Genomic DNA, 26681 nt, shown 5'->3' on the forward strand with positions numbered 1-26681 from the left:
ATGGTCCGGTGAATTGCTATACGTGCGAGAAATTCTGTCTTTTATAAGCCTGTGAAAGATATAAAAATATAATTTTTCCCTAATCGGTGGTTCAATATTTTTCTACAATAAATGTGATTTGTACTTGTGTAAAACAAAACTTGATGTCATGTGGCCTCTCATGAGGTTTATTACATGCGAAAAAAGAAAAGTATTTTTCTATTTAATGCAAATATAATTGAACCAAATTGAATTATCCAACTACTTGTGTGAGCCTATATATATATATATATATATATATATATATATATATATATATATATATAGATGGGAAAAAAGGTTCTATGACATCGAGCTCAAGGGAACTTCCCATGAGGCTGAGCTGTGTGGACCCACCATGATGCCTGTCAAACATCTTCCATGGTGGGCCTAGGGCTTAAAAATCAATTCAATCCGTATCTTGTGTAGGCCACACCACATACAAAAGTTGAGATGGCTTACTCTCCATTACAACATTCACAATCATTTGTTGGGCCCAACGAGATGTGGTTCACAAATCCAGCCCATCCATTATGTGTCCCACTTGGATGAGGGGTCAGGCCAGGTTTCAGATACATCAAAATTTCATGTGGGCCCCACCAAGTGCTTTTATATGTTTTAGGCATATCTTCACATGATTTTAGATGGTATGGCCCACCTGAGTTCCATATATGGCTGATTTTTAGGATATCCCATAATTTAAAGGGGACCCATCAAATGAACAATGTTGATGTTTGACACTCATCATGGTGGGGCCTACATAGCTCGACTCGGAAGTTCCCATGAGCTCGACTGCATAGAACCTTTTCCTAGAGAGAGAGAGAGAGAGATTTTTTCAGAAATTAAAATCTCTTAAAATCCTTACTACCAAATGACAAAATAAATAAATAAATAAATAAATAAAATTAAAATTAAAATTAAGTACTCACAAATCCTTTTAAATCCACATAGTCGGACATGCACTTATATGATGAGGGTCTATACTTCAGTTGGTTTGACCATTAGTTATAATCCACCCAACTGATGACTTCCAACATATTAAGTGCACGTGACTCCAACCCTTTGAATAGGTTGACTTTATCACAAGGATTGCCTATAGTAGAAATCAACCCCGTCTACTTATCAGGTGATCCACACCATAGAAAATAATATCTAGTTATCGATTAATAACAAAATCCAAATGTGGTCTCTTCAATGAGTGGAAGAGGCTGATTTTTACAAAAGAAGAAGAAGAAGAAGAAGAAGGAGGAAAACCAATTCTCATGATAGGTGCAACCTATTCAGTGGCTAGATGTTGCACGCACATAAAAGGTTGGAAGTTATCCACAGGATGAACTGAACTGTAACTTGTAGTCCAATCAGTTGGTATTGAGACCTTCACTATTCATGCATGCATATATACAAACATCATGTATGCGTGTGTGCATCCGCACACGTGTTCATTCTCAATGCTCCATCGAGTTATCATCACCTTTTGTATGTACTCAGTCATTTGCTCTCTGTCACAATATTTTTCTCTATTCTCTTTTTATTTTTATATGGTATATATTAGAGCCACAGTTTTTTTAAAGTCAGTTCTCTTATTCTTTTCTTCCCTCTTTCCTTTTTATTTTATTTTTAATTTTGTCTTTTCTTTATACTTTTTCCATCTCTCTATAAAATTTACCCATCCCTCATCCAAGGTGTGATCTTCAAGTTTCAAATTAAGATGTGGACCATCTACTCTTGGTCCCTTAGATGGTTTTAAATTGCTTAAGAAGATCAACTTTGAGTGCACAAATGAGCAAAGTGTTTTGATGGACCCTAGTCGCCCTTGCTGCACGTGACATTGATATTCACCTCAAATTCAAATCCACGTGGGAACCCATGAAAATATGTCGTGTGTTCAGAATCACGTTGATTAAAGAATTTGATTTGTGATTGACAGATATCCGTTTATCCTATTTGGAAAATTCACTACTCTTCATCTTCACCGTCTACTACAACTTCACTAATCTACCAACTAGGATCATGCTTTTCATGTAAAATATGGTGGTCTCAATATTTAGATGGTTTGAACTCAAGGTACATTGCGTGTGTATAGCAAGGAGCTTCACATGTATCCCATCCACAACACATGGAAAACTAGATTTTTCATTGAGAAGTTATAGGGAGAGGTTTGCTAGAATTCATCCCCCACATATTGCAATAGTATAATTGAGCACTTCAACCTTTGGATTAAGGCCCTTTCCACTTACCTAAATTGTATGTATGAGCTAATAGTTTTCTTAGTTCATTTATTTCATCGATTGCCTAATATAATATTCAGTGAAAATGTTGATAAATGTGAGTTTCTTTTTTAGTGAATTCTTCATTGATGATTGATCGTTGGATTTATATTCAAGTAACTTGATCCAACGACTTGGAATTGGATACCATTTCGAGAAGGAGATGAAAGAAGGGCTAGATTATGTTTATATGGCCCACTCCGATTAGGATCTTTGCTCGGCTGCCCTACGATTTAGACTTCTACGACAGCATGCTTATGAAGTCACCCCAGGTAGGCTCTTGCTGGGTTGCTTATAAGAAAAAGATAAATCCCACCCGTGATCGATTAAAATCAGGCAGCCATATACATGGCACTAATGCATGCCAATCGGCACCATCCAAAAAATGGTCCCCATATGATGTAGAACGTATCACAGATAAGTTCCCAGCATGGTTGAGACAAAAGAAGATGGACAGTGAATTAACCATAACTTTTGATCCGGGTATTGTTATGGGGCATGCAACCTATCAATCTTTACTGAAACGGGCCATCCGAGGTGAACCAACCCGCAAAGTGGGTCGCATCTGTCCGTTTCGTCAGAAAACGTGCGCTTTCAGCTCAAAAACGAATTTTTAGAAAAAAATTTACTATTTTTAGTAATTCCGATTTTTTTAATATTTTTTAGAGTTTTAGATTTTCTTTCCTTTTAGAAATAAATTTTAGTTATACTAGGACTCTTCTAGAGAAAGTTTATTTGCAATTTTTATTTTTAGAAATTAGGCCTTAGAAGAGTTTTATTAGAATTAGGATTTTTATTAGAGTTAGAATTTTGCTATTTTTGGTAATTACGAATTTTAGTTTATTTTTTTTTCTATATTAATGGTGTAAGGACACACATTATGGAATGATCAATAATTCATCAATCAATTGACGAATTTATTAGAATTTATTTCTATTTTCTTTCTTTCTTTGGATTTGAAAAGTCTTTGTGAGGAGTACAGAGAAATTCCATGAATTCAGAATAGTTATCCTCTTGAGGAAGATGGTGCTCGACCTCACGTCCTCCCCTGCGTCAGTTTGGTATCAAAGCGAGGTTTCTCCTCGGATTGATGGCTTCTAACGACGGGTCGAGCAACAATCCCATGGGCGGTGCTCCAGGGAATTTACCTTTAACGGTGGCAGCTTTCGAAGCAGCATGGTGAGAGAATCGACAAGCCATGCAAGGGTTGCAAGCTTCCATCGATCGCATGACGGATCGTTTGGCGGAGGCCCTAGGGCAACTCCGTATTCATGGTGGTGATCCACCATCAACAATTGCTAGAATTCGTAATCATATTGATCGTAGGGCGACGCTATCAGTGAACCACAGGATCACTTCTAATAAAGTGGGATCTAGCGACATGATTTTACAGCATCCTAGACGAGCCATTGATCAGATGGATCGGATGGACCAAGAATTCAAGATGAAAGTCGATTTTCCTAGTTTTAATGGTCAACTCTACTTCAAGGACTTCCTCGATTGGTTGCTTAAAGTCGAACGTTTCTTCGACTACATGAACATAATGGAAGAAAAGAAAGTTAAACTCGTGGCCTACAAGTTGACGGGCAGAGCTTCAGATTGGTGGGAGCAACTTCAACTCGAGCGAATGAGACGGATGAAGGCGCCAATCCGCATGTGGTCGCGGATGAAGAAGTTATTGTGCATGCGATTCTTCCCTACCAATTACGATCAGGTATTATTCCAACAAAATCAAAATTATTGGCAAGATAATCAATCATTAAAGGGTTATGCAGAGAATTCCTATTATTTGTCGGCGAGAGGTGACCAAGTCAAAACGGAGTTGCAACAAACCACAGGATTCATCAGTGGAAAACATGTGACCCCTATGGGAACGGTAAGCCAACTCAAGACTTCTAAAGTGGAGGGACAATCTCTCATGACTGAGCAGGCCTTTGTTAAACAATCTGAGGAAACGGGAGACATATATGCAGTAGTTGAAGAGAAAAAATATGTGGAGCCTGTGAATATCCTAAAGGATTTGGAACCAGTATCGCAGGAGTTCAAGGGGGTTGTGCTCGATGAACTCCCTAATAAATTACCTCCCATACGAGATATGCAAAATTATGTTGATCCCATCGCAGGGGCAAGTCCACCTAATTGCCCACATTATCAGAAAAAATATAAGATCTTGAAGACAGATGTGAAGGAACTGATCAATATTAGTCAAGTCAAGGAAAACATGAGTACGTATATTATGTCAGCTCAAGAGCTTAATGCCAAGTACAAAAAAAGGGCTAATGAACATCGGCGTCAGAAGTTATCTCAGACTCATGTGCCAAGTCTCTTGCGTAACTCGAGGACGAGTTTTTTTCAAGTGGAGGGGTCTGATGTAGAACGTATCACAGATACGTTCCCAGCATGGTTGAGACAAAAGAAGATGGACGGTGAATTAACCATAACTTTTGATCCGGGTATTGTTATGGGGCATGCAACCTATCAATCTTTACTGAAACGGGTCATCCGAGGTGAACCGACCCACAAAGTGGGTCGCATCTGTCCGTTTCGTCAGAAAACGTGCGCTTTCAGCTCAAAAACGAATTTTTAGAAAAAAATTATTATTTTTAGTAATTCCGATTTTTTAATATTTTTTAGAGTTTTAGATTTTCTTTCCTTTTAGAAATAAATTTTAGTTATACTAGGACTCTTCTAGAGAAAGTTTATTTGCAATTTTTATTTTTAGAAATTAGGCCTTAGAAGAGTTTTATTAGAATTAGGATTTTTATTAGAGTTAGAATTTTGCTATTTTTGGTAATTACGAATTTTAGTTTATTTTTTTTTCTATATTAATGGTGTAAGGACACACATTATGGAATGATCAATAATTCATCAATCAATTTCGAATTTATTAGAATTTATTTCTATTTTCTGCTTTCTTTCCTCGTGAATTCGAGAAGTCTCTGTGAGGAGTCCAGAGAAGTTCCGTGGATTCGGAATAGTTATCCTCTTGAGGAAGACGGTGCTCGACCTCACGTCCTCCCCTGCGTCACCATAGCATGTTAAGGACCAGATGGTCCTAGACATCTAAACAGCTGCCATCAAGTTAATGGTTGAGAAAAAAGTCATTGGTCCAAATTCAACATGCTGGGTCAGATATGTAAGGTTATGATATTCCAGACGGAGTAGCGTGAATTGACAGTGGATGTACTAACAAGCTTTAAAAAATAAAAAATAAATAAAAATAAAATAAATAAATTAAAAAAGAAAGAACATGCCCAGCATCGGATATTTATCTTTTGATGTTACTAGATTTAAATTTCAGAAATCAATGCAGATTCAGAACTTACCACTTATATATATATATATATATATATATATATATATATATATATATATATATATATATATATATATGAAAAGTTTCTATGCGTCGACCTCATGGGAACTTCTCATGAGGTAGAGTTGTTTAGGCCCTACTATGATGTATGTCGAACATCAACACCATGCCTTTGATGGGTCCCCTTGAAATTACGGGATATCCCAAAAATATACGGAACTCAGGTGGGCCATAGCATCTAAAATCATGTGAAGACATGCCTAAAACATATAAAAGCCTTTGGTGGGGCCCACCTGAAGTTTGAATGCATCTGAAACTTAGTCTGATCCCTCATCCAAGTGGGACACACATAATGGATGGGCTGGATTTGTGAACAACATCTTGGCGTGCCCAACAAATGATTATGAATGTTTTGATGGAAGGGTAACCCCTCTCAACTTTTGTACATGGTGTGGCCTACACAAGTCATGGATTGACTTGATTTTTAAGCCTGAGGCCTACCATGGAATTGTGCATCTGACTGATGGCGTAGATTTTCAACACACATCATGGTGAGGACCACATAAGTCAACCTCATGAGAAGTTCCCATGAGCTCGACAGCATAGAACCTATTCCCTGTAGAGAGAGAGAGAGAGAGAGAGAGAGAGAGAGATTCAATTGACAGTTGGGTGTACCGACAAAGGTAACAAAAAGAGAGAGATGCTAACACACAACTAGGACACTCTAACTACTTGGCATTTAATGAGAAAAAATTTCTCTTTAAGTAAAATAAAAGTTCTCATTAATTAATGCTAATTAATGTTAAGAGATGGGGCCTCCACGTAACTTTTTGCGAGGTCTTTTGAAAATAACCCCCAGCTTGGGTGAGCCCCACTTTCATATTAATGTAAAAATTCACCCTGACTATCACTTGTGTCACCCCATGTTAGGCTTATGAGCTGAAAATCAAATTCATCCCTTGGTTATATATATATATATATATATATATATATATATATAGGGAAAAGGTACTATGCGCTTGACCTCACGATAAGCTCCCGTGAGGTCGAGCTGTGTGGGCCCCACCATGATGCGTGTCGACCATCAACACCGTGCATTTGATGGGTCCCCTCTAAATTATGGGATATTCCAAAAATCAGCCGTATACGGAACTCAAGTGGGTCATACTATCTAAAATCAAGTGAAGACACCGTTAAAACATATAAAAGCACTTGGTGGGGCCCACTTGAGTTTTGAATGCTGCTGAAACTTGGTCTGAACCCTCATCCAAGTGGGACACACATAATGGATGGGCTGGATTTGCAAACCACATCTCTGTGGTTTAATGGTGCACAGAGATGTTTTAATGGTGCACGGCCTCTCCCCACTTCTGTATGTGGTGTGGCCCACACAAGTCACTGATTGACTTGATTTTTGAGACCTAGGCCCACGATAGAATGGTGCATCTGACTGATGGGGTAGATGTTCGAGACACATCACGGTGGGGCCCACACAGCTTGACCTCATGGGACAGACTCGTGAGGTTGAGCGCATAATACCTCTTCCCACATATATATATATATATATATATATATATATATATATATATATATATATATATATATATATATATATATATATATATATATAGACGGTTCAACTACTTTGAATTAATTAATGCTAATTAATGTTAAAAGAGAGGCAGGACTTTGCTTCACGTTACCTTTGAAACACGTGTTTCAAAATGGTCATTGGCTTGGGTGAGCCCTATTGTAGTGCTAATGTAAAATAGGTGCTAATGTAAAATACACTTGACCATATTAGACTTAGGGACTGAAAATTAACCCCATTGGTGGTTCAGGTGGACCGCACAATCAGAAACATCGTGCTGAAAAATCTCACCCTCCAAAATGGTTCGTTTGATGAGGCCCACTTGAATCACACGTTGATCTTATTTTTAAGTCCGTCACCTAGCCTTTTCTGTCTCATCTAATGGTTGGAGTGGATGTCACACAATCATGATTGGGGTCCTATAAAAATCAAAGGTGGACATCTCTACTTCAACTTTTATATTGGTGTGGCTCACCTGTCTTATAAGTCTGCCTTATATTTTGGCTCTAGACTTACAATGAGATTGCACATCTGACGGTGGGAGTCGATTTTACATACATGACACGGTGGGCCATATCAAAAATCAAGGTTGGCTCTATCTTACGCTATTAAACTTCTTTGGGATTTCGAGAGAAAAGGTGTGTTTTTCAAATAAAAAATAAAAAAAGAATTTAGGTGCAACTTGTTCTCAGGCATTACTGTGCATCCCTGACCCTGGGCTTACCTTGATATACGATACTGTATATTCATGCCCTACATCCGTATTTTCAGCTCATGATAGGACATGATTCTAAAAATAAAGTAGATAAAATTCTCAGATGGACCACACTACAGAAACTGTGGTTAGTGGTCATTAAAAACTTTTTGTGGTCCAAAAGTTTTGGATCAAGCAAATTCGTTTTTTATTTTTATTTTACTTCATCAAGGTCTTTGTGACCGATGCCATGTAAAAATTCCGGTGGGCCCTAGGAAATTTTTAATGGCAAGAGTTCAATATCCACTATTTCCTATGATGTGGACCACTTAGATGTCTAATTGCTTTATTATTATTATTATTATTATTATTATTATTATTTTATTAATGTTCTAAAATGAGCTGAAAAAAACCAATGGACAGCCTGGATATATAATACCTACATCAAGGTGGGCAGCATGACCAGCGCCGAACTGTGGTGCATGAGGAAAGGCTGCACTTAATACTCAAGCTCTTTTAAAAAAAAAAAAAAAAATTTAAAATACGGCCCTTGTTCTTGTAACGGAGCCCAAGAAATTTAGCGGCAGGACGCCTAACCTTATTTTTACTGGCCCATCGTGATGTAGTGATGTGCATGTGAGATCCACTAGGACCGTCGGATGTGTCATCTCATTCTACGTCTCGAGACAAAATATCGTACTGACTTTTTGATCTAGGTAGGCCACTAGGACCTTCCGATGTGTCATCTTATTCTACTCCTCGAGACCTCTACTTTTGATTTTTACAGGACCCACAGTTATGGGTAAGTGAAATCCACTCCAATCATTGAATGCCATACCAAAGGGTACATGTAGAACTCAAAAATCACGGCCATACTTCATTTAAGCACACCTCATCAAAGGAATCATTTTGGAAAGTGAGCTTATTTTTGCAGACTATTTCCAATTGTGCGGTCTACTTGAACCATGGATGGAATTGATTTTTGGTTCCTAGGTCTAACATGGGGTGACACAGGTGATGGTCAGGGTGGATTTTTACATTAACACCAAAGTGGGGCCCACCCAAGCTAGAGATTATTTTCAAAAGACCTCGCGAAAAAAGCTACGGTGGAGCAAACGCCCTCTCTCTTAACATTAATTAGCATTAATTAATGAGAACTTGTATGGTACTTGAGAGAAATTTTTTCTCATTAAATGCCGGCTGGTTGGACCAAACCGCAGTGTCACAATGTGTGAGCATTTCTCATATATATATATATATATATATATATATATATCCCACATTATCTATTGTCTCAATAATGGGTCCAAAAATTAGTAGTCTCACATACGATGGAGGTTGGCAATTCAAAGGAAATTACGTGATCTGATCTTAAGCGTGGTTGAGGTCCGTTGAGGATAAAGTAACGTCTTCAAAACGTGGTTACGATCCTCAAGATTTTGTGTCATCAGTACCTTTGTTTAGTAGTGCAGTTTGGTTCAGCCGTAAACGTGGACCCACCGTGATGTATGTGTTAAATATCCACTCCAACCATCCGTTTTGCTAGCTCATTTCAGGGCATTGCACTGAAATTGAAGTAGATATCCAAATTTTAGCAGGACCACACCACTGGAAACAGTGGGGATTGAATCCCCACAATTAAAAACTTCCTAGGGTCCATCGTAATGTTTATTTGCCATCCATTCAAAGTAATAGATGCCACACTAAATTTAGGCCACTGGCCCAAAACTCAAGCCCATCCGTTATATGGGTGGGCCATACTAAAGGAAAATAGTTTGGAGGGTAATTGCCATTTTATACACTATTTCTAACCTTGTGGTCCACCTGTATCAATTTTAGGGCCAGTTTTTCTTTTATAGACCTAAATTTAAGCCATTCACCTGATGGTCCGAGGGGATTTTGGAAATGCATGACAGTGGGCCCATCTTGATATATGTGAGGCTTCGTGAACCTTTCACCATGTGATGTGAGATTCTATGGGGCCCATCTTGATATATGTGATTTATCCACACCGTTCGTACATTTTATCAGCACATTTTAGGGCATGAACTCAAAATTGAAGCATATCCAAAGCTCAAGTGGACCATATCAAAGAAGGTAATGAGGATAATGAGTTCGGTGTTGAAACTTTTCTAGGACCCACACTTGTTTATTTCTTATCCAACCTGTTAATAAGCTCACAGGGAACTGGATAAATGGAATACACAAATATCAGCTTGAATCAATACTTCTGTGGGTCCCAATAAGTTTTCAATGCATTCATTCAATTCCCAATGTCTCCTATGGTGTGGTCCACTTAAACTTTGAATATACTTCAATTTTGGTCTCAAACCTAAAATGATCTGAAAAAAAATAGATGGGTGGCATGGATAAAACATATACATCATGGTGGGCACCACAAAGTTTTCACACAGTGTAAAGGGTGGTGAGTGCCTCACTACACAATCAATGAACTAGCCTAAAACTATCTTTGTTTGGAAAATAGACCAAGGTGGAGCTCACCTTAATCATGAATGGTGCAGATTTTTGGACCCTATGCCTACGCGGGATGTTGCATCTGATGTACGGAGTGGATTTTACATACAGATTAACCGTGGGGCCCACCTGAATGGGTTAACAAACCCAACCATATATCTATATCTATCTATATCTATATATATATATATATATATATATATATATATATATATATATATATATATCATCTCCTATATGCGAATGATACCCTCCTCTTCCTCAACGAGAGATCTCGTCGCTTCAAGTTACCAAGGGGTTTTTGGACTCCTATCAAGCGTCCTCAAGTCAGAGAATAAACCTGCACAAAAGCTCCTTTTTTTTTGCGGACAAGTTCCCAACCCCAAGGGTCAGAGCCATTAAGAGAGCTCTCGACATTGCAAAGGCGTCGGTCCCTTTTTCCTATCTTGGGGTCTCTATGGCTGCTGGTAGGTTGAAAGCCACCACATTGCAACATATAATTGATCGCATTGATAGCCGCATCAGGGGGTGGTAGTCTAGGTGCCTCTCTCAAGCCGGTAGGGCGGTTCTAGTGAAGCATGTGTTCGGGAGCATTCTGGTTCACTCCTTGGCAACTGCCCACTTGCCTACCCAGGTCTTCAAATCCATGGATTGTTGCATTGCTAATTTCTTTTGGGGATGGAATGATGGAAAGAGGAAGTTGCATTGGAAAAGCTGGGGCTTGATTACATTACCCAAAGAGGAAGGGGGTCTCGGTTTCAGAAAATTTTCAAAAGTAATGAAGGCTTTCTCCCTGAAAATGGCTTGGGCAATTAAATTTAGGAAGATGGGCAGCCTGTGGAGTGAATTTATGTATGTCATGTGGGACTTAATCTATATGTGGAATAGGCCCATGGATGTCTGTGCAAGGGACATGGCGATCAGGGGTTCAGATGGCTTACCTAGATGGGACGCCGCCATGGAAGCCGGATAAGAATACCAGAATACCAGAATTCCTGTAGAGCTTAGGATCTTCCTCTCCTTCACACACTTTCTGCAATTCACAAGATGGGACTCGAATTTCTGCCGTGGTGTAGGATCGGGGACCCAGCTCTCTTTTATAGAGCCTTGGAGAGGGAGTTTGAAACCCATCACAACTCTCTCTCCCATGCTCCACATTGTAGCATCCTAGTACAACTCAAATTACTGTCTGCGTAAGACAGTTATAGCATTCCAGCCCTAGTACGCAAAGCTACGCAGATAAACTGCGCAACGCATCACCTGAAGTGGGGCCCACTGTTCTACTCAATCATCCAGTCCAACTGAATGACAATCCAGACCGTTGATTAGTAAGGCCCACTAAACAGAGTTCTTACATTCTCCCACTTAGGCCGCATTGAGCAACGTCAATGATAGTTATATAGAATAATTTTGAAAGCAAGTTTTGATCCTTTAAGAAAATATCTAAATGGTTAACCAATGAAACAGTTGGACAGTATGAGTAATGCTATTTAATCTGGTTCATTAAGATAGTCAGTATCGAAACGTGGTAGTCATCACAACATTTAATTTAGGCGAAGTGAGTATAAGCGCGATCACAAATACTTTTAATCTTAACGACATAAATCACGAACTAGGAAATGTGGTATAAGGATTACATACTTTAGTGTGATAATATGTGCCTATCCTTAAGAGGTCCTGAAGCTTTTTCATGTCTCTAACGAGACACAACTATAGTTCTACTTACTTAAAATTTGCGCATATATATAAATAAACAGAAATAAATCTTTATATCAAAATCATTCAAACAAACTATATAAAATGAGATCTCTAAGTGTTTGTGAAAATCAAAATATGCTCAACTCCCACTAACTGAAAACATCTGTGGGATCAATGACTCTCATGGATGTTACATGCTCTTGAAATGGCGTGATAGGGAGCCCTTTAGTGAGCGGATCTGCAATCATCCGCTTATTGCCGATGAATTCTACGGACACTTGATGATTCTGAACCCTTTCCTTTACAACAAGATACTTGATGTCGATATGTCTTGACCTTGACGAATGCTTGTTGTTACTAGAGAAAGAAAAGCAGCCAAATTATCACAAAATATTCTCAATGGTTTCGGGATATGCTCCAGTACCCGCAAACCTGAGAAGAAACTCTGTAACCATAGTGCCTGATTAGATGCCTCATGACAGGCAATAAATTCAGCTTCCATAGTCGATGAGGCTGTGGTGGATTGTTTCACGCTTTTCCACGACACAGCTCCTCCCACCATCATGAAGATGTATCCTGAAGTAGACTTTTTAGTATCAACGTAGCTTACGAAGTCTGCATCTGAATATCTGATCAACTCCAATTGATCAGATCTTTGTATGTGAGTCCGAAGTCTTTCGTTCTCTGAAGATACTGTAATACTTTCTTTGCAACTATCCAATGTTGCATTTCTGGATTAGATAGATATCTTCCCAACATTCTAGTGACAAAGGCAATGTCCGGTCCCGTATAGACTTGAGCATACATGATACTCCCTACTACTGATGCATATGAAAATTCTTTTATTCGATTCTTTTCTAAATCATTCTTTGGACACTGAAATAAACTAAATTTATCGCCCTTCATAATGAGCGACTTTCCTGAAGCACAATTTTGCATGCCATACCTTTCGAGTACCCTAGTAATATAGGCCCTTTGTGACAAGCTGAGCAGTCCAAGTGTTCTGTCACGGTGAATCTCAATGCCAATGACGTAAGAAGCTACACCAAAGTCTTTCATTTCAAACCTTTGAGATAAGAATTTCTTGGTGTCGCTCAACATCCTGGTATCACTACTAGCTAACAGAATGTCATTAACATACAAAATCATCATAACGAACTTACTCCCACTGGTTTTAATGTAGATACATTCATCTGTAGTATTTTCTACAAAGCCATATGAATAAATTACTTCATGAAACTTAAGGTACCACTGTCGCGATGCCTATTTCAACCCATAAATGGACTTCTTAAGTTTGCAAACCAAATGTTCTGAGCCAGTAGCTACAAAACCTTCGGGTTGCAACATGTACACATTTTCATTCAGATCCCCATTGAGAAATGCAGTCTTTACATCCATCTGATGTAACTTTAAATCCATATGAGCTACAAGAGCCATTATGATCCTGAATGAGTCTTTCTTGGATACCGATGAGAAAGTCTCTTTAAAGTCAATGCTTTCACGCTAGTTAAAACCCTTAGCAACAAGTCGGGCTTTATACCTTTCGACATTATCCTTGGAGTCCCTTTTGGTTTTAAATATCCATTTAGAACCAATCGGCCTTATTCCAATAGGTAACTCTACAAGATCTCATACTTTATTGTCCTGCATAGATTTCAACTCATCTCTCATAGCATCAAACTAACGAGAAGGATCAGCACTTTGTTTGACTTGTGTAAAGGATTCAGGATCCTTTTCCACCCCTATGTCAAAGTCGTGTTTCTGTAAGTATACGATGTAATCGTCTCGATTTACAGGTCTTCTCTCTCTTTCAGATCTTCTTAATGGTTTAGCTTGTTGGGTCTGATCTTGATTTTCCTCATCAGTGGTTTGTATACGAGGTTCTACGTGGTGCTCTGCAGTTATTGCAGAATCGACTACATTATTAATGTTCACGTGATCTGGATTGACTATGACAGGAGTTATAGTCAATTGTTCCTCAAATACAAAATTTCTTATGTTCGTGCTCCCACTATTTTTAGTATCTTCAATGAATCTGGCATTCACGGTCTCAACAGTCTTGATGGAGTGGGAAGGACAGTAGAATCGATAGCCTTTTGATCTTTCTGGGTATCCAATGAAGAAACAACTTATGGTTCTAAGATCAAGCTTCTTTTCATGCAGGTTATAAATTTTGGCCTCAGTAAAACAGCCTCAAACATGTAGATATCGGAGACTTAGTTTTCTTCCATTCCACAACTCAAAAGGAGTTTTGCTTACTGCTTTGTTGGGAACCCTGTTTAATATATGAACTGCAGTTTTGATCGCATCACCCCACAGAGATTCTGACAATGTTGAATTGCTGACCATACTTCGCACAATATCCATAAGGGTGCGATTACGTCTCTCAACAACTCCATTATGCTCTGGAGTACCAGGCATAGTGTACTGAGCAACAATGCCGCAATCCTGCAGGTATTTAGCGAATGACCCTGAATTGCGTCTTGATTCGTCATATCTGTCATAGTATTCACCACCACGGTCAGATCTGACAACTTTAATTCTCTTATCAAGTTGATTTTCAACCCCGGCCTTATAGATTTTAAAAGCATCCAGGGCATCTGATTTCTCACTGATAAGGTATAGGTACCCAAAGCGAGAGTAGTCATCTATAAAGGTAATGAAATATTTGTGGCCACTCCATGAAGCTATAGGAAATGGTCCGCAGATATCTGTATGTATAACCTCTAATAGCTCTACACTCCTAGTTGCACCTTTCTTTCTCGTTCTAATCTGTTTCCCTTTTATGCAATCAATGCATACTTTATAGTCAAAGAAGTCTAGAGAATATAAAATTCCTTCTCGCACAAGCTTGTCTAATCTCTCACGAGATATATGGCATAGCCGCCTGTGCCACAACATGGAGAAATTCTCATAGTCTAGTCTTCGCTTGGATCCCACTACATTTCCATGCAAGGTATTAATATTATAAACATGAGAGACAATCAAGTCTAACTGATATAAGTTGTTTACTAAAGAGCCGGTTCCAACTTTAATCGAATTAAAGTAAATACTAAAACTTTTATTTCCAAAGTGGAACGAATATCCCAACTTATTTAAACAGGAAATTGAAACTAAATTGCGCCTTATAGACGGCACACAGAATGTATTTACTAAATTCAAAAAATGATCAGACTTCAACTTAAGCCTATAGACTCCTATTGCCTCCACGTCAACTTTGACACCATTGCCTACGTATACTGAACGCTCTGCATCAGTTGGTGGCTTGGCCTGTAGTAATTCCTGCATAGAAGTGCATATGTGAATCACCAGGAATCCACTGACACATCGGTCAGATTAGATTCAAAACAGACAAGAACAGAATGATTACCTTTCTTTATGAGCCAATCCTTAAAACCTTCGCAGTCTTTCTTTAGATGACCCGTCTTTTTACAAAAGAAGCACTCTTTGCCTTTAACCCGTTTGCGTTTAGATCCATTTCCAGATTAATTCTCATGGTTTCCAGATGGAGGACCAGAGAATCCATTATTAGAACCTTGTTTCCTCTTCCTTCTACCTTTATTCCCTTGCCCATGCCCTTGTCCTGAAGTCACCATATTAACATTTTAAGCTTTTATCATCTATCTAATCCTGTCTTCTTCTTGGACGCACTGAGTGATGAGTTCATCCAATGTCCACATGTCCTTCAGAGTGTTATAGTTTACCAGGAACGTACCGAATTGGGGAGGTAGGTTGTTCATGATCAAATGAACCAGTTGATCATCAGTGAGTACAAGCCCTAGAGTACGAATCTTAGAAACAACTTCGATCTGCTCTACAATATATTCACGGATGTTGCCTTTTCCATCATAGGACGAACGAGTCAATTTATTTAGAAGAATGCCTACTTCAGATTTATCAGATTTCTTGAATCGTTTTCCCATTTCAGTCAGGAAAACTTTGGCCTTATCTGTTTCTGGCATGGCACCCTTTATCGATTCAGAAATTGAATACTTAATGACTTTCAGGCATGTATCATTTGATATAAACCATGTAACCCATATATTATATTCAGCTTCAATGGCATTATCAGATGGCTTTGGCGGTTCTGGTGTTATCAAGGCAAGATCTAATTGAAGACAGCCTAGTACAACTTCAATGACGTTCTTCCATTGAGCGTAATTAGATCCATTAAGGGTAGAGACTTGATTCTGGTTAGTTGGAATTGAGACTGAAATAAAAGGGATGCATGTATACTCACATTAGTTTATAATTTCACAAAGCAATTTAGTGAATGTAAACAAATATCAGGCAAAGTTAATCAATTCAGTTGTTAAGGGAGGCATCAACTGAATCATCTAGATGACGATGGGCCTAACCATCTCATCCTAGTAAGAATCTGTTACATCATCATCATTCCTCCTGTGGGAGGGAATAACAATATGCTAGTGATTCTCCTGAACATGAAACTAAGTGATGTAAGTAATGTAAATCTGAGACACTCAACACCTGTGGGTGAGATGAGTCTTTCAGCTTTATATTATCAGCACCATTTACTTCACTTGTTCATGACTGTCAAGCGGTAATCGTCTGTGTTTTCGTTACCGTACACATGAAAAAGTGAACGCAACTGTATGCAATCCTTATTATCCCAATGTTATAAGTATGTACTTGTAAATTTTTCATTGATTGAGGTCACTATGGTGGCTAACACAACCGAATCCAAAACTACAAATATAGACTTTAGGATTGCTATTATAATCCTGCCTCTCAATGGATTATATCTAAATTATTCTGATATGGCCCACAAGATGGTCGGTTTTGATCATTGGAAAATAGATGAACTATAGAGAGAAACTGTCAGATATGTTTCGCTTTCTATGATCCAATGGTCTTTGTAAGACTATTAAGGATGGGTAATGGGCCTAAATAGGGGCTATATCAGGATTTAATCTGAATGATCTATACATCATCCTTAAGGCACTCATAATTAGATTATCATAAGGTGGACGGTAATAATCAACAATCCGTTTAATTCGACGATAGTGTATACACACCCTTGATCCCCACCTAGTGAATGTTTTATAAAATGCCTATAGAATACATCATGGATGGTTTAGATCAATTAATCAATGTTTAGAGTGTAAACTCCAATGTCAATCATATACATGTGTGGCCCATCAATGGTAATGAAAATCGGGCCTATAAATCTTATATAAGACTAGGCCCAAAAACAGGGGAGTGGGCCCAGATTTGGCCCATCAATTCATCAGGCCCAGCAAAGGAGAATCGGTCAGCTTATTATTTGCGGGTACAGATCCGAATGGATTGTAACCGGGTCTATTGATCCGATATAATATAGGTCGATTCACGACCTATCGTCTGCCGCAAGAGGGAAAAGAGGAGAAAAAAATTTCGGCCTTTTTTTATCTGTCGCACGCAACAGCTGAATAGAAGGAGATGAAATCTTCGGCTACCGCAGCTGTACGAGCAGACAGCCAAGAAGATCAGCCACCAACATCTTTCATGATCCCGTCTTGTTCTCCGGCAGTCCCGACGCAAAAATCGGACAGAGAAGCTACGGAAACAGCTTCCATGGTTGTCGGCAATGAAGGTGGGACCTGAAAACGCTGTCAATGGCTCCTGAAGCAGGGAAGATAGGGAACAGCGAGCCATGACCTTCGTCTGCTGATCCGAGGGTCAATAATGGCTGTCGCTCCTCGATGTCAGAGGTAAGTAGCCCATAAGATACGATTTCCACACCTAAATCTGGGGAAGATGGGTTCTGAAATTCCAATTGGCATCTGGATTTGGGAATTTGAAATCCCTAATTCGTTATGCTGGATTTGGATTTGAGAATCCCTAATTAACGGATTTGGGGATTCCGAATCTGAAATCCCTAATTTTTTCACGATTTAGGGTTTTGAGATCTGGATCCCCAATATTCGAATTTGAGATTTGAAATCCCTAATTCGAATCTGGATGGGATACCCTAATTAAATGTTTCTGGATTGAGGGATTTGAAAATCTCTAATTAACTGAATCAGGGTTTCAAATACTCCCTAATTAACTGGATTTAGGGTTTTAGTTTCGAAGTTCCCAATTTGGTATTTGGATTCGAAATCCCTAATTTATACTGTTTCTGGATTCAGGGATTCGAAAATCCCTGATACTGATCTGATATGGAATTTGAATTCGAAAGCCCTAATTGCTGTATGGGTTTCAAATTTGAAGGCCCTAATTGATATATGAGATCAACCATACCTATGCACAGATGTCTCTGATACCAACTGTGGGAATTAATCTATATGCGGAATAGGCCCACGAATCTGTCTGTGCAAGGGACATGGCGATCAGGGGTTCAGATGGCTTACCTAGATGGGACGCCGCCATGGAAGCCGGATAAGAATACCAGAATTCCTGTAGAGCTTAGGATCTTCCTCTCCTTCACACCCTTTCTGCAATTCACAAGATAGGACTCGAATTTCTGCCATGGTGTAGGATCGGGGACCCAGCTCTCTTTTATAGAGTCTGTGGAGTGGGAGTTTGAAACCCATCACAACTCTCTCCCATGCTCCACATTGTAGCATCCTAGTACAACTCAAATTATTATCTGCGTAAGACAGTTATAGCATTCCAGCCATAGTATGCAAAGCTACGCAGATAAACTGCGCAGTGCATCACCTGAAGTGGGGCCCACTGTTCTACTTAATCATCCAGTCCAACTGAATGACAATTCAGACCGTTGATCAGTAAGGCCCACTAAACAGAGTTCTTACATGTCAAACACGACCGTAAGCTGTCCCCAGTTGGCCCTCCCCGCTTTTCCAGTTTCGCGTCCCCCCTATGGAAGAAAATCAGAAATTGTTTCCCTGTGATGGATTCCTAGGTTCAATGGAAACTTGGAGAGGGTCAATGTAATCTTTGGCATGACAACTGGACGGGACTTGGCCCAATTTAGCAACTTCTCTCGTATCATGTTCCTGCGGTATTACAGCCTATGAAGGTCTCCCAATTTTTGAATGTCAACGGCCCTCGCCCTCCATCTACGGTCTTCAATATGCTCCCGCAGGAGTTGATAAATTTCATTTTCCTTACAGGTTTTTGTGTCTTTGAGGGCCCAAACACCCCCTTCTGGCCCTTAATCCCCTTTGGTGTTTTCTCCGTCAAATCGGCATGGGGTATTTGTACATCTTCCTGGCCGAGGAAAAGGTGGGGTAGGTGGGTATAGCATGCCAACCTTCCCCCTAGAATCTCTCTGTTTGTGTGGAAAGTTCTGCAGGCCGCAGTTCCAATTGATGGCGCCATCCAAGCTAAAGGGGTCCATTTATCATCCAAGTGCGTTTGCTGTGGGGACATGGATAATCAGTCCTCCTCGGTGGAATCCTTTCACCATCTTTTCCTGGGAAGCAAGCTGGCGCACGAGGTGTGGGGCCATTTCGGCTCCATGTAAGGGATCACATTAATTCCGGCCCTGTTTATGGAGGCCCGCCTAACGCAATGTTGGAGTGCTCCCGTTTCTGGAATGTGGTTCCACTCGATCTAGAAGCTAGTCCCCTGTTTGATCATCTGGGAATTATATGGAAGGCCAGAAACGCTGTTATCTTTGATGGCAGGCCAGTGTCTACTTCCGCCCAGGTCAGATGGTGGATAGCCCACAACAGCAATCCCAATTTTGTTTGCTCTGTTTTTGCTTCATCTAGGTCAGTAGTGTATCCTTCATTGATGTTTTTGACTCAGAATTCAGCGCGGATTCACTCTCCCTCCAAGCAGCTCTCAATGGTTAAATGGTTGAAGCCGTTACCGGGATGGGTTAAGATCAACGTAGATGGTTCGTCTAAAGGAAACCCAGGTAAATCAGGTGGCGGTGGTGTCTGTGGGGGAGATAAAGGTGAGTTTCTCTTTGCTTTTTTGGTTGGGTATGGCGCCAAAGGTTCTAACACAATTGCAGAGCTGCATGCCATCCATGATGGCCTCTCCCATTGTCTTATCTCTGGTCACTCAAAAATCCTGGTTGAATCAGACTCCCAACTGGTTGTGGGAGTGTTGAATGGTATCTTGAACCCTGGCTAGAAATGGACCTACTGGCTCCGTAGGATTGAGAGACCGAAAGGCATGGGGCAGGTGAGTTTTGTTTATATCTTTAGAGAAGGCAACAATCTGGCGGATGCTATGGCCCGATTGGGCAATGCTAGTCAGTCTTCCTCCAGGTTTTCTCAGCTCGTTACCCTTCCACCTGAGGTTAGGGGGCTTCTTTTCCTGGACAAGATGGATCTGGGGTCGGTTAGGGAGCAGTAAGCAGCAAGTTTCTTTGCCCTTTTCCAGTTTTTTCAATTTTTCCTTCTCGGTGTTTGTCATGATAGGTTGGCTCAAATGTTGTTTTTTTTGTTGTCCTAGTTAGTCCGAATGTAAATTGTTAATAGTTTTGAAATGAAATCAAGCAGTTTAATATATATATATATATATATATATATCGAGAGAGAGAGAGAGAGAGAGAGAGAGAGAGAGAGAGAGGAATGCTCACCTGCACCTTCTTATGTGAGCACTTGTGCACACCTCTGCACACGTGTCTTAGGCATAAAATCTGAACAGTCAATGTGATGCGGCACCCTTGAAACCATATAAGCCCAACTTTAAGCCTGATAGAAAACTCTAGTGGGCCATGGAAAAAAGAAAAAAAAATTCCTTCATTAATTTGCATTTTTCTTTAGTATGGCCCACTAAAGTTTTGGATCAGACTGAAAATTTGGCTAATGAAGTTTCAAAGGGTGACACATCACGTGGACCGTTCAAATTTTGTGCCTAAGATACGTGTGCGAATGTTCGCACGGGTGCTCACGTGAAAAGGTGGGCATTACTCATTCAAATATGTGTATATATATATATATATATATATATATATATATATATATATATATATATATATATATATGAAAAGGTACTATGTGCTCGACCTTACGATAAGCTCCCGTGAGGTCGAGCTGTGTGGGCCCCACCGTGATGCGTGTTGACCATCAACACCGTGCATTTGATGGGTCCCCTCTAAATTATGGGATATCCCAAAAATCAGCCGTATAAAGAACTCAAGTGGGCCATACCATCTAAAATCATGTGAAGACACCGTTAAAACATATAAAAGCACTTGGTGGGGCCTACCTGAGTTTTGAATGCTCCTGAAAGTTGGTCTGAACCCTCATCCAAGTGGGACACACATAATGGAAGGGCTGGATTTGCAAACCACATCTCGGTGGGCCCAAAAAATGATTATGATTGTTTTAATGGTGCACGGCCCCTCCCCACTTTTGTATGTGGTGTGGCCCACAAAAGTCACGTATTGACTTGATTTTTGAGATCTAGGCCCATGATGGAATGGTGCATCTGACTGATGGAGTAGATCTTCGAAACGCATCACGGTGGGGCCCACACAGCTCGACCCCATGGGACGGACTCGTGAGGTCGAGCGCATAGTACCTTTTCCCATATATATATATATATATATATATATATATATATATATATATATATATATATATAGCCTGTCTACCACCAAGCCATGGAACTGGAATCAATCAGTATTGTAATCGGTCGCCTCCATCAGCAAGCATCATCACCACCATGTTAAACGGATACACGGTGCTAATTATCTTCCTGCAACACTCGGTGATGGTGATACGTCTAAACTGGCACTTAAAAAACAGAAGCATAGTTTTCTTTTTTCGTTACATCTAAACTGGCAATCAAAATTTGGACAGTTAAATTTTAATTACTTGGATCCACGTTTGCAATTTGTGACTTATTTCTAAGTGACTGTGTATCATTCATCACAAAGCACTAGAGTATCAAAAATTTTCTCTTGTAACTTCGATATGTGTTTGTCAAAAAAAAAAAAAAAAACAGACAACTTTAACAAATATAAGGACAAGGAGGGGAAATTCAAAGCATGCACGCGCGAGGCAAGATGCAAAAGGGCTACTGAGTTTGTATGAAGCTTCATTCCTTGGAATGCATGGATAAGTAGTGTTAGATGAAGCTGAGGAATATAGCAAAAGGCATCTCAAGGGCTTGATGGGGAGCATGAACAGTGATCTAACGGTGCAAGTGCAACATGCATTTGAGATTCCCATGCATTGGAGGATGCCAAGGCTAGAAGCAAAACACTACATAGATGTGCATGAGAGAGAGAATGGAAAGAGTTTGGTTTTGCTAGAACTAGCCAAGTTGGATTTCAACCTTGTCCAATCCAAACACCAGCATGATCTCAAGGAGTTATCAAGGTAACCCTCTCACCCCAGATACCAACAATCCTATCTATCAGTGATTTGGACATGATCCAGTGGTCCTAGCTGCATTCAGACATTTGGACGGTTAGATAGAGCGTCTTTAGTAATCGTATACGCTGGCAATTGTGCACCTGATTACACTGGATCATTTCTGGTAGCTTGAAAAAGAAAAGAGAAAATTACCAGTGTGGACCGTACCTTTTATCCAGCATCTTTTATGAAGAATCCAAAACTTACGTTCCCAACTTAGACTTGCACGTACGAACAGAGCATTTGAGGACGAACATACCCCTGCTTTGCAAAGTGATTTATTGTTTCGGTACACCCATGGCTACGGATATAACGTAGCTATAGGTAGCGTAAGCAGGGGTATTTTGTCTTCAAATGTTCCGGCAGTACGTGGAAGGTCTAAGTTGGGAAGGTAAGTTTTGGATTCTTCATAAAAGACGCTGGATAAAAGTTGGCGTCCACAGTGGTATTTTTCTCAAAAGAAAACGATGGTAGGAAAAAAAATGGTTCGGTACATTGCGGAATATGATTTTTTATGATTCATCAGGTGGTGGAGGGAGCTGGGTCTGGCCGAGAAGCTTCCATTTTCAAGGGATCGATTGGTGGAGAATTACGTGTGGGCGATGAGGATTTCTTCAGAGCCCCAGTTTTCAAAGTGCAGGATAGCTATCACCAAACTCGTTTCGATTTTAACGGTGATAGATGATATGTACGATGTGTATGGATCACTAGATGAACTTGAACTCTTTACAGAGGCAGTTGAAAGGTAAGACCATCCTTATTTATTTTATTAAGTAGGAAAGGCCCCGTACATTGAGTATAGACTGAAACTCAATGTTTCGAGCATCTATACCGTCCATTGATGCACTTAATGAAACGGCTTTGATCACTTAAATTTGGGTCCCACCTTTTGTGCTCCGGGAGACATTGCTTCCTTTTATTCTGCATCTTATCTAATGTGTGAGTACGTGCGTGTGTGGGGTGTGGCGAGAAAGTTCAAAAAATAAAAATAAAAAATAAAAAATAAAATACACACACACACACACACACATATATATATATTGGAGGGATTGGATCGAAAGGCAAGTGGATTGTTGACCGTTGGATGGTAAAAGGGGCTTTATAATATCACACACTTATACATCCATTCATCAACGGTCCACTGCCCAAGAATCAAGCTCATCAAATGATCCTAACCGACTGATGGTTTTCATTTTTTTCAGGTGGGACACCAGGGATTTGGATGTCCTTCCAGACTATATGAAGATATGTTACCTGGCGTTATACAACTTCGCAAACGAAATTACGTATGAAACCTTAAAAGATCATGGATGCAACGTCTTACCATTCATTAAAAAAGAGGTAGAGAGATGTACCATTTCACTTTTCTTTCATTTTATAATGCTCCAGTTGCATCAGGATATATACTTGGACCATCCAAACCATTTTTCCGGACAGTCCATTAGTCACACTGATACGGTAATCATTTCCATCCATAAGATGGCCTTCTCTTTTACAGCCATCCATTTTCAAGCCATGGATGGGAGGGTTAAGAGGATCTGATAAATCCGAAGATTTAGCACAAAAAGTGATCCATGTGAGCACCAACAAAGTGATCTATCCAATATTATATATATATATATATATATATATATATATATATATATATATATATATATATATATAGGATGAGATTGTTTCTCAAATTTCAAACATTTCATTTCCTTTTAAATTTTACTTATCGAATTAATCATCTTCTATTCTTGTTTAATTCAGTGGCAAAATTTATGTAAAGCATACTTAGTGGAAGCAAAGTGGTTCAGTAATGGATACACGCCAACCCTTGATGAATACTTGATGAACGGTTGGATATCTGTGGGTGGCCCAGTGGCCATGGTTCATGCCTATTTTCTTCAAGGGTGCCCAATGACCAAAGAGTTGATTGATCAGTTTACGGACGGCTCAGATCTGATTTATTGGTCATCACTGGTTACTCGGCTTAGCGATGACCTGGGAACTTCTGAGGTACGTGGCTTGTATTTACACAGCGGCTTGGATACATACATATATGTATATGTGCACATGGAAAGGTATACGGCACGGATGTGTAAGATCTGGCCTTTATATGTTTAAGCCCATATGCCAGAAATACAGTGGGTGGATGATCCTACGCTCCGTCTGGAGGCATTCTACCCGTAAGATGTTGTCCTTGGTTAATTGAACCTTTTCTCCAACCACCCAATTATAAATGGTCCAGATCTAATACATGTGTTACAAGGTAGCACGTGTGTGATATCTGATCTTTACATCATGTGAGATCCACTGTTTAAATCTTCTAGTAGAACTATAAGGCCATCACACCTTAGGTGGGCCACAGCATACCAAAACAAATGAATGGTTAGGTGAAAAAAAAATTATAATCATCATTTCCAACCTTATGGAAAGCTCAGATCTCACTCACGTGTTTCATATTTGCAATTAAGCTCACGTGTAAATTTGTAGGGATCCATACGCGTGGAATATTTAGAAATCCTCTCCCAGTGCATGTATCAATCATCACCAATCAATAAATTGACATTCCCATTGAATGATCTTTACCATCAAACCAATGGACCATCTTTCTATGGTTGCCTGTAACTTTTGATTACCATCCAAAACCAGTCTACGGCTCAGATGCTCATAGATCATTTCGATGGTGCATTTTTTAAGTTGTGGTCCATCCAAGAGGTGGTCTGATAGATAGGGCTCATCAGTCATGTTTTTTGAAATTGAAGGCTGAGATGAAGAGAGGGGATGTACCGAAGGCCATACAATGCCGCATGAAAGAAAAGGGTGGATCCCACAAGAGCGCGCAAGGATACATCAAGGGCTTGATGAGTGATGCATGGAAGGGATTGAATGAGGAGTGTTTGAGAAGCTCTCTTCCCAAAACATTTGTAGACATGGTCTTGAACATGGCACGTACGGCTCAATGTATCTTCCAGCATGGAGATGGCATAGGAACTTCAAAGGGTGTGACCAGGGACCGGATCATCACGTTATTCAGCGAACCAATTTTAATTTGATTATCTTGATTGGTTTGGCGGGCACCTGGAATATATGTGGGCTGTGTTAGGTCACCGTGGCCTTTTGATCAGATGATCATAACAGTCACATTTGTGGAAAACGGGTCAGGTGCAGGCGCAAATCAGATAAGCTTGGGTTAGGTCTGGTTGAGTGTAAGCTAAGATGATCCTGACCAGATCCATTTATCTATTTGTGGGCCAGTGGGCCAATGTTGTTTTCAGCTAATTTCTATTTCCCTATATAATATAGATTCTTGTTGAGCATTCTCCTCGTTGGAAAGCTATTTCATTTCTTTTTTTTCTTTTTTTTTTTGGCAGAATAGTGCAAGGAAAGTTATAGATAAAGCCTCTGCATGGTACGCAAGGAGAGTTGTTGTACAAGACCCGAACCGAGATCCTATGTAAAACACAACTTGATTTAAATAAGGCTCAGATTTACCACCCTAACCTGACCTAACCCATCCATATATTGCATCGATGGCCGGAGTAAATTACCGGACCTGATGATCTAACCTAACAACACACCTTTAGGTATAAGGAAGCAGTAACAATTTGCAGCTGAGCACACTTGGCATCCTAGGTCAGATTGGGTGGGTCAGTTGCACATAACCTGAATACAACTAAATGGGTTAGGCCGGGTCAGGCTCAAGAATTTTTAAGTGGATTGGATCAGGACATAAGGTTTTACTGGTTAGGTTAGGGTCAGATTTCTTGGCCTGTCTATTAAATGGGTCAGGCTTGGGCTAACCTGAATTAGACCAAACCCAATGCACTTCTAGGTTTAATTCTGCTACATATTTTCTTTAGGTGGGTGTTTAGATTTTAAGTATGATGCAGGGGAAGAGTGTAAAGTGATAAGAGAAAGGTCACTTGTCTTCCTTAAGTTATTAAAACCTTAAATTTAAAAGGAGAACTTTTAACTCTACAAGAAAATAAGAGAACATTTGGGTATTTAATTTAGAAGGAGAACTTTTAACTCTACAAGAAAATAAGAGAACATTTGGGTGTGTCAATGAACAATGTGCGTATGATTTCTCAATTACACCACTAATAAAGAAACAAATATGTCATAATTTAAAATTACTCAAAATAGAAAAGTTCTTTTAAAGACTAGTATCCTAATTCTAGCAAAACTCTTCTAAAGCTTAATTTACCAAAAAAATAAAAAGTTCAGATAAAACTTATTAGAGGATTACTAGCATAATTACAAGAAATTTCTAAAAAGAAGAAAATCATAAACCTTCAAAAAGAAAAAAAATATGATAAAAATTAGAATTACTAAAAATAGT

General features: G+C 39.5%; 1 protein-coding gene across 1 annotated transcript; it reads left to right on the forward strand.

The window, feature by feature from the left end:
- The first annotated feature begins 2421 nt into the window (after positions 1–2421).
- On the forward strand, positions 2422–25637 carry LOC131221637 (trans-ocimene synthase, chloroplastic-like). The gene is made up of 6 exons (XM_058216929.1): positions 2422–2557; positions 21936–22312; positions 22875–23093; positions 23551–23689; positions 24104–24352; positions 25102–25637. Exons 2-6 carry the CDS (start codon positions 22104–22106, stop codon positions 25390–25392), a joined length of 1107 nt encoding a protein of 368 aa, XP_058072912.1. The 5' UTR covers positions 2422–2557; positions 21936–22103; the 3' UTR covers positions 25393–25637.
- The last annotated feature ends 1044 nt before the right edge of the window (positions 25638–26681 follow it).

Source organism: Magnolia sinica, chromosome 12, assembly GCF_029962835.1.
Source record: "Magnolia sinica isolate HGM2019 chromosome 12, MsV1, whole genome shotgun sequence".
NCBI lineage: Eukaryota > Viridiplantae > Streptophyta > Magnoliopsida > Magnoliales > Magnoliaceae > Magnolia > Magnolia sinica.

Coding starts and splice junctions, on each gene's coding strand:
- LOC131221637 (XM_058216929.1), top strand. CDS start 22,104: ATGGGGAGCATGAACAGTGATCTAACGGTGCAAGTGCAACATGCATTT. Junction 23,094..23,550: donor TTTACAGAGGCAGTTGAAAG/GTAAGACCATCC, acceptor CATTTTTTTCAG/GTGGGACACCAGGGATTTGG. Junction 23,690..24,103: donor TACCATTCATTAAAAAAGAG/GTAGAGAGATGT, acceptor TGTTTAATTCAG/TGGCAAAATTTATGTAAAGC.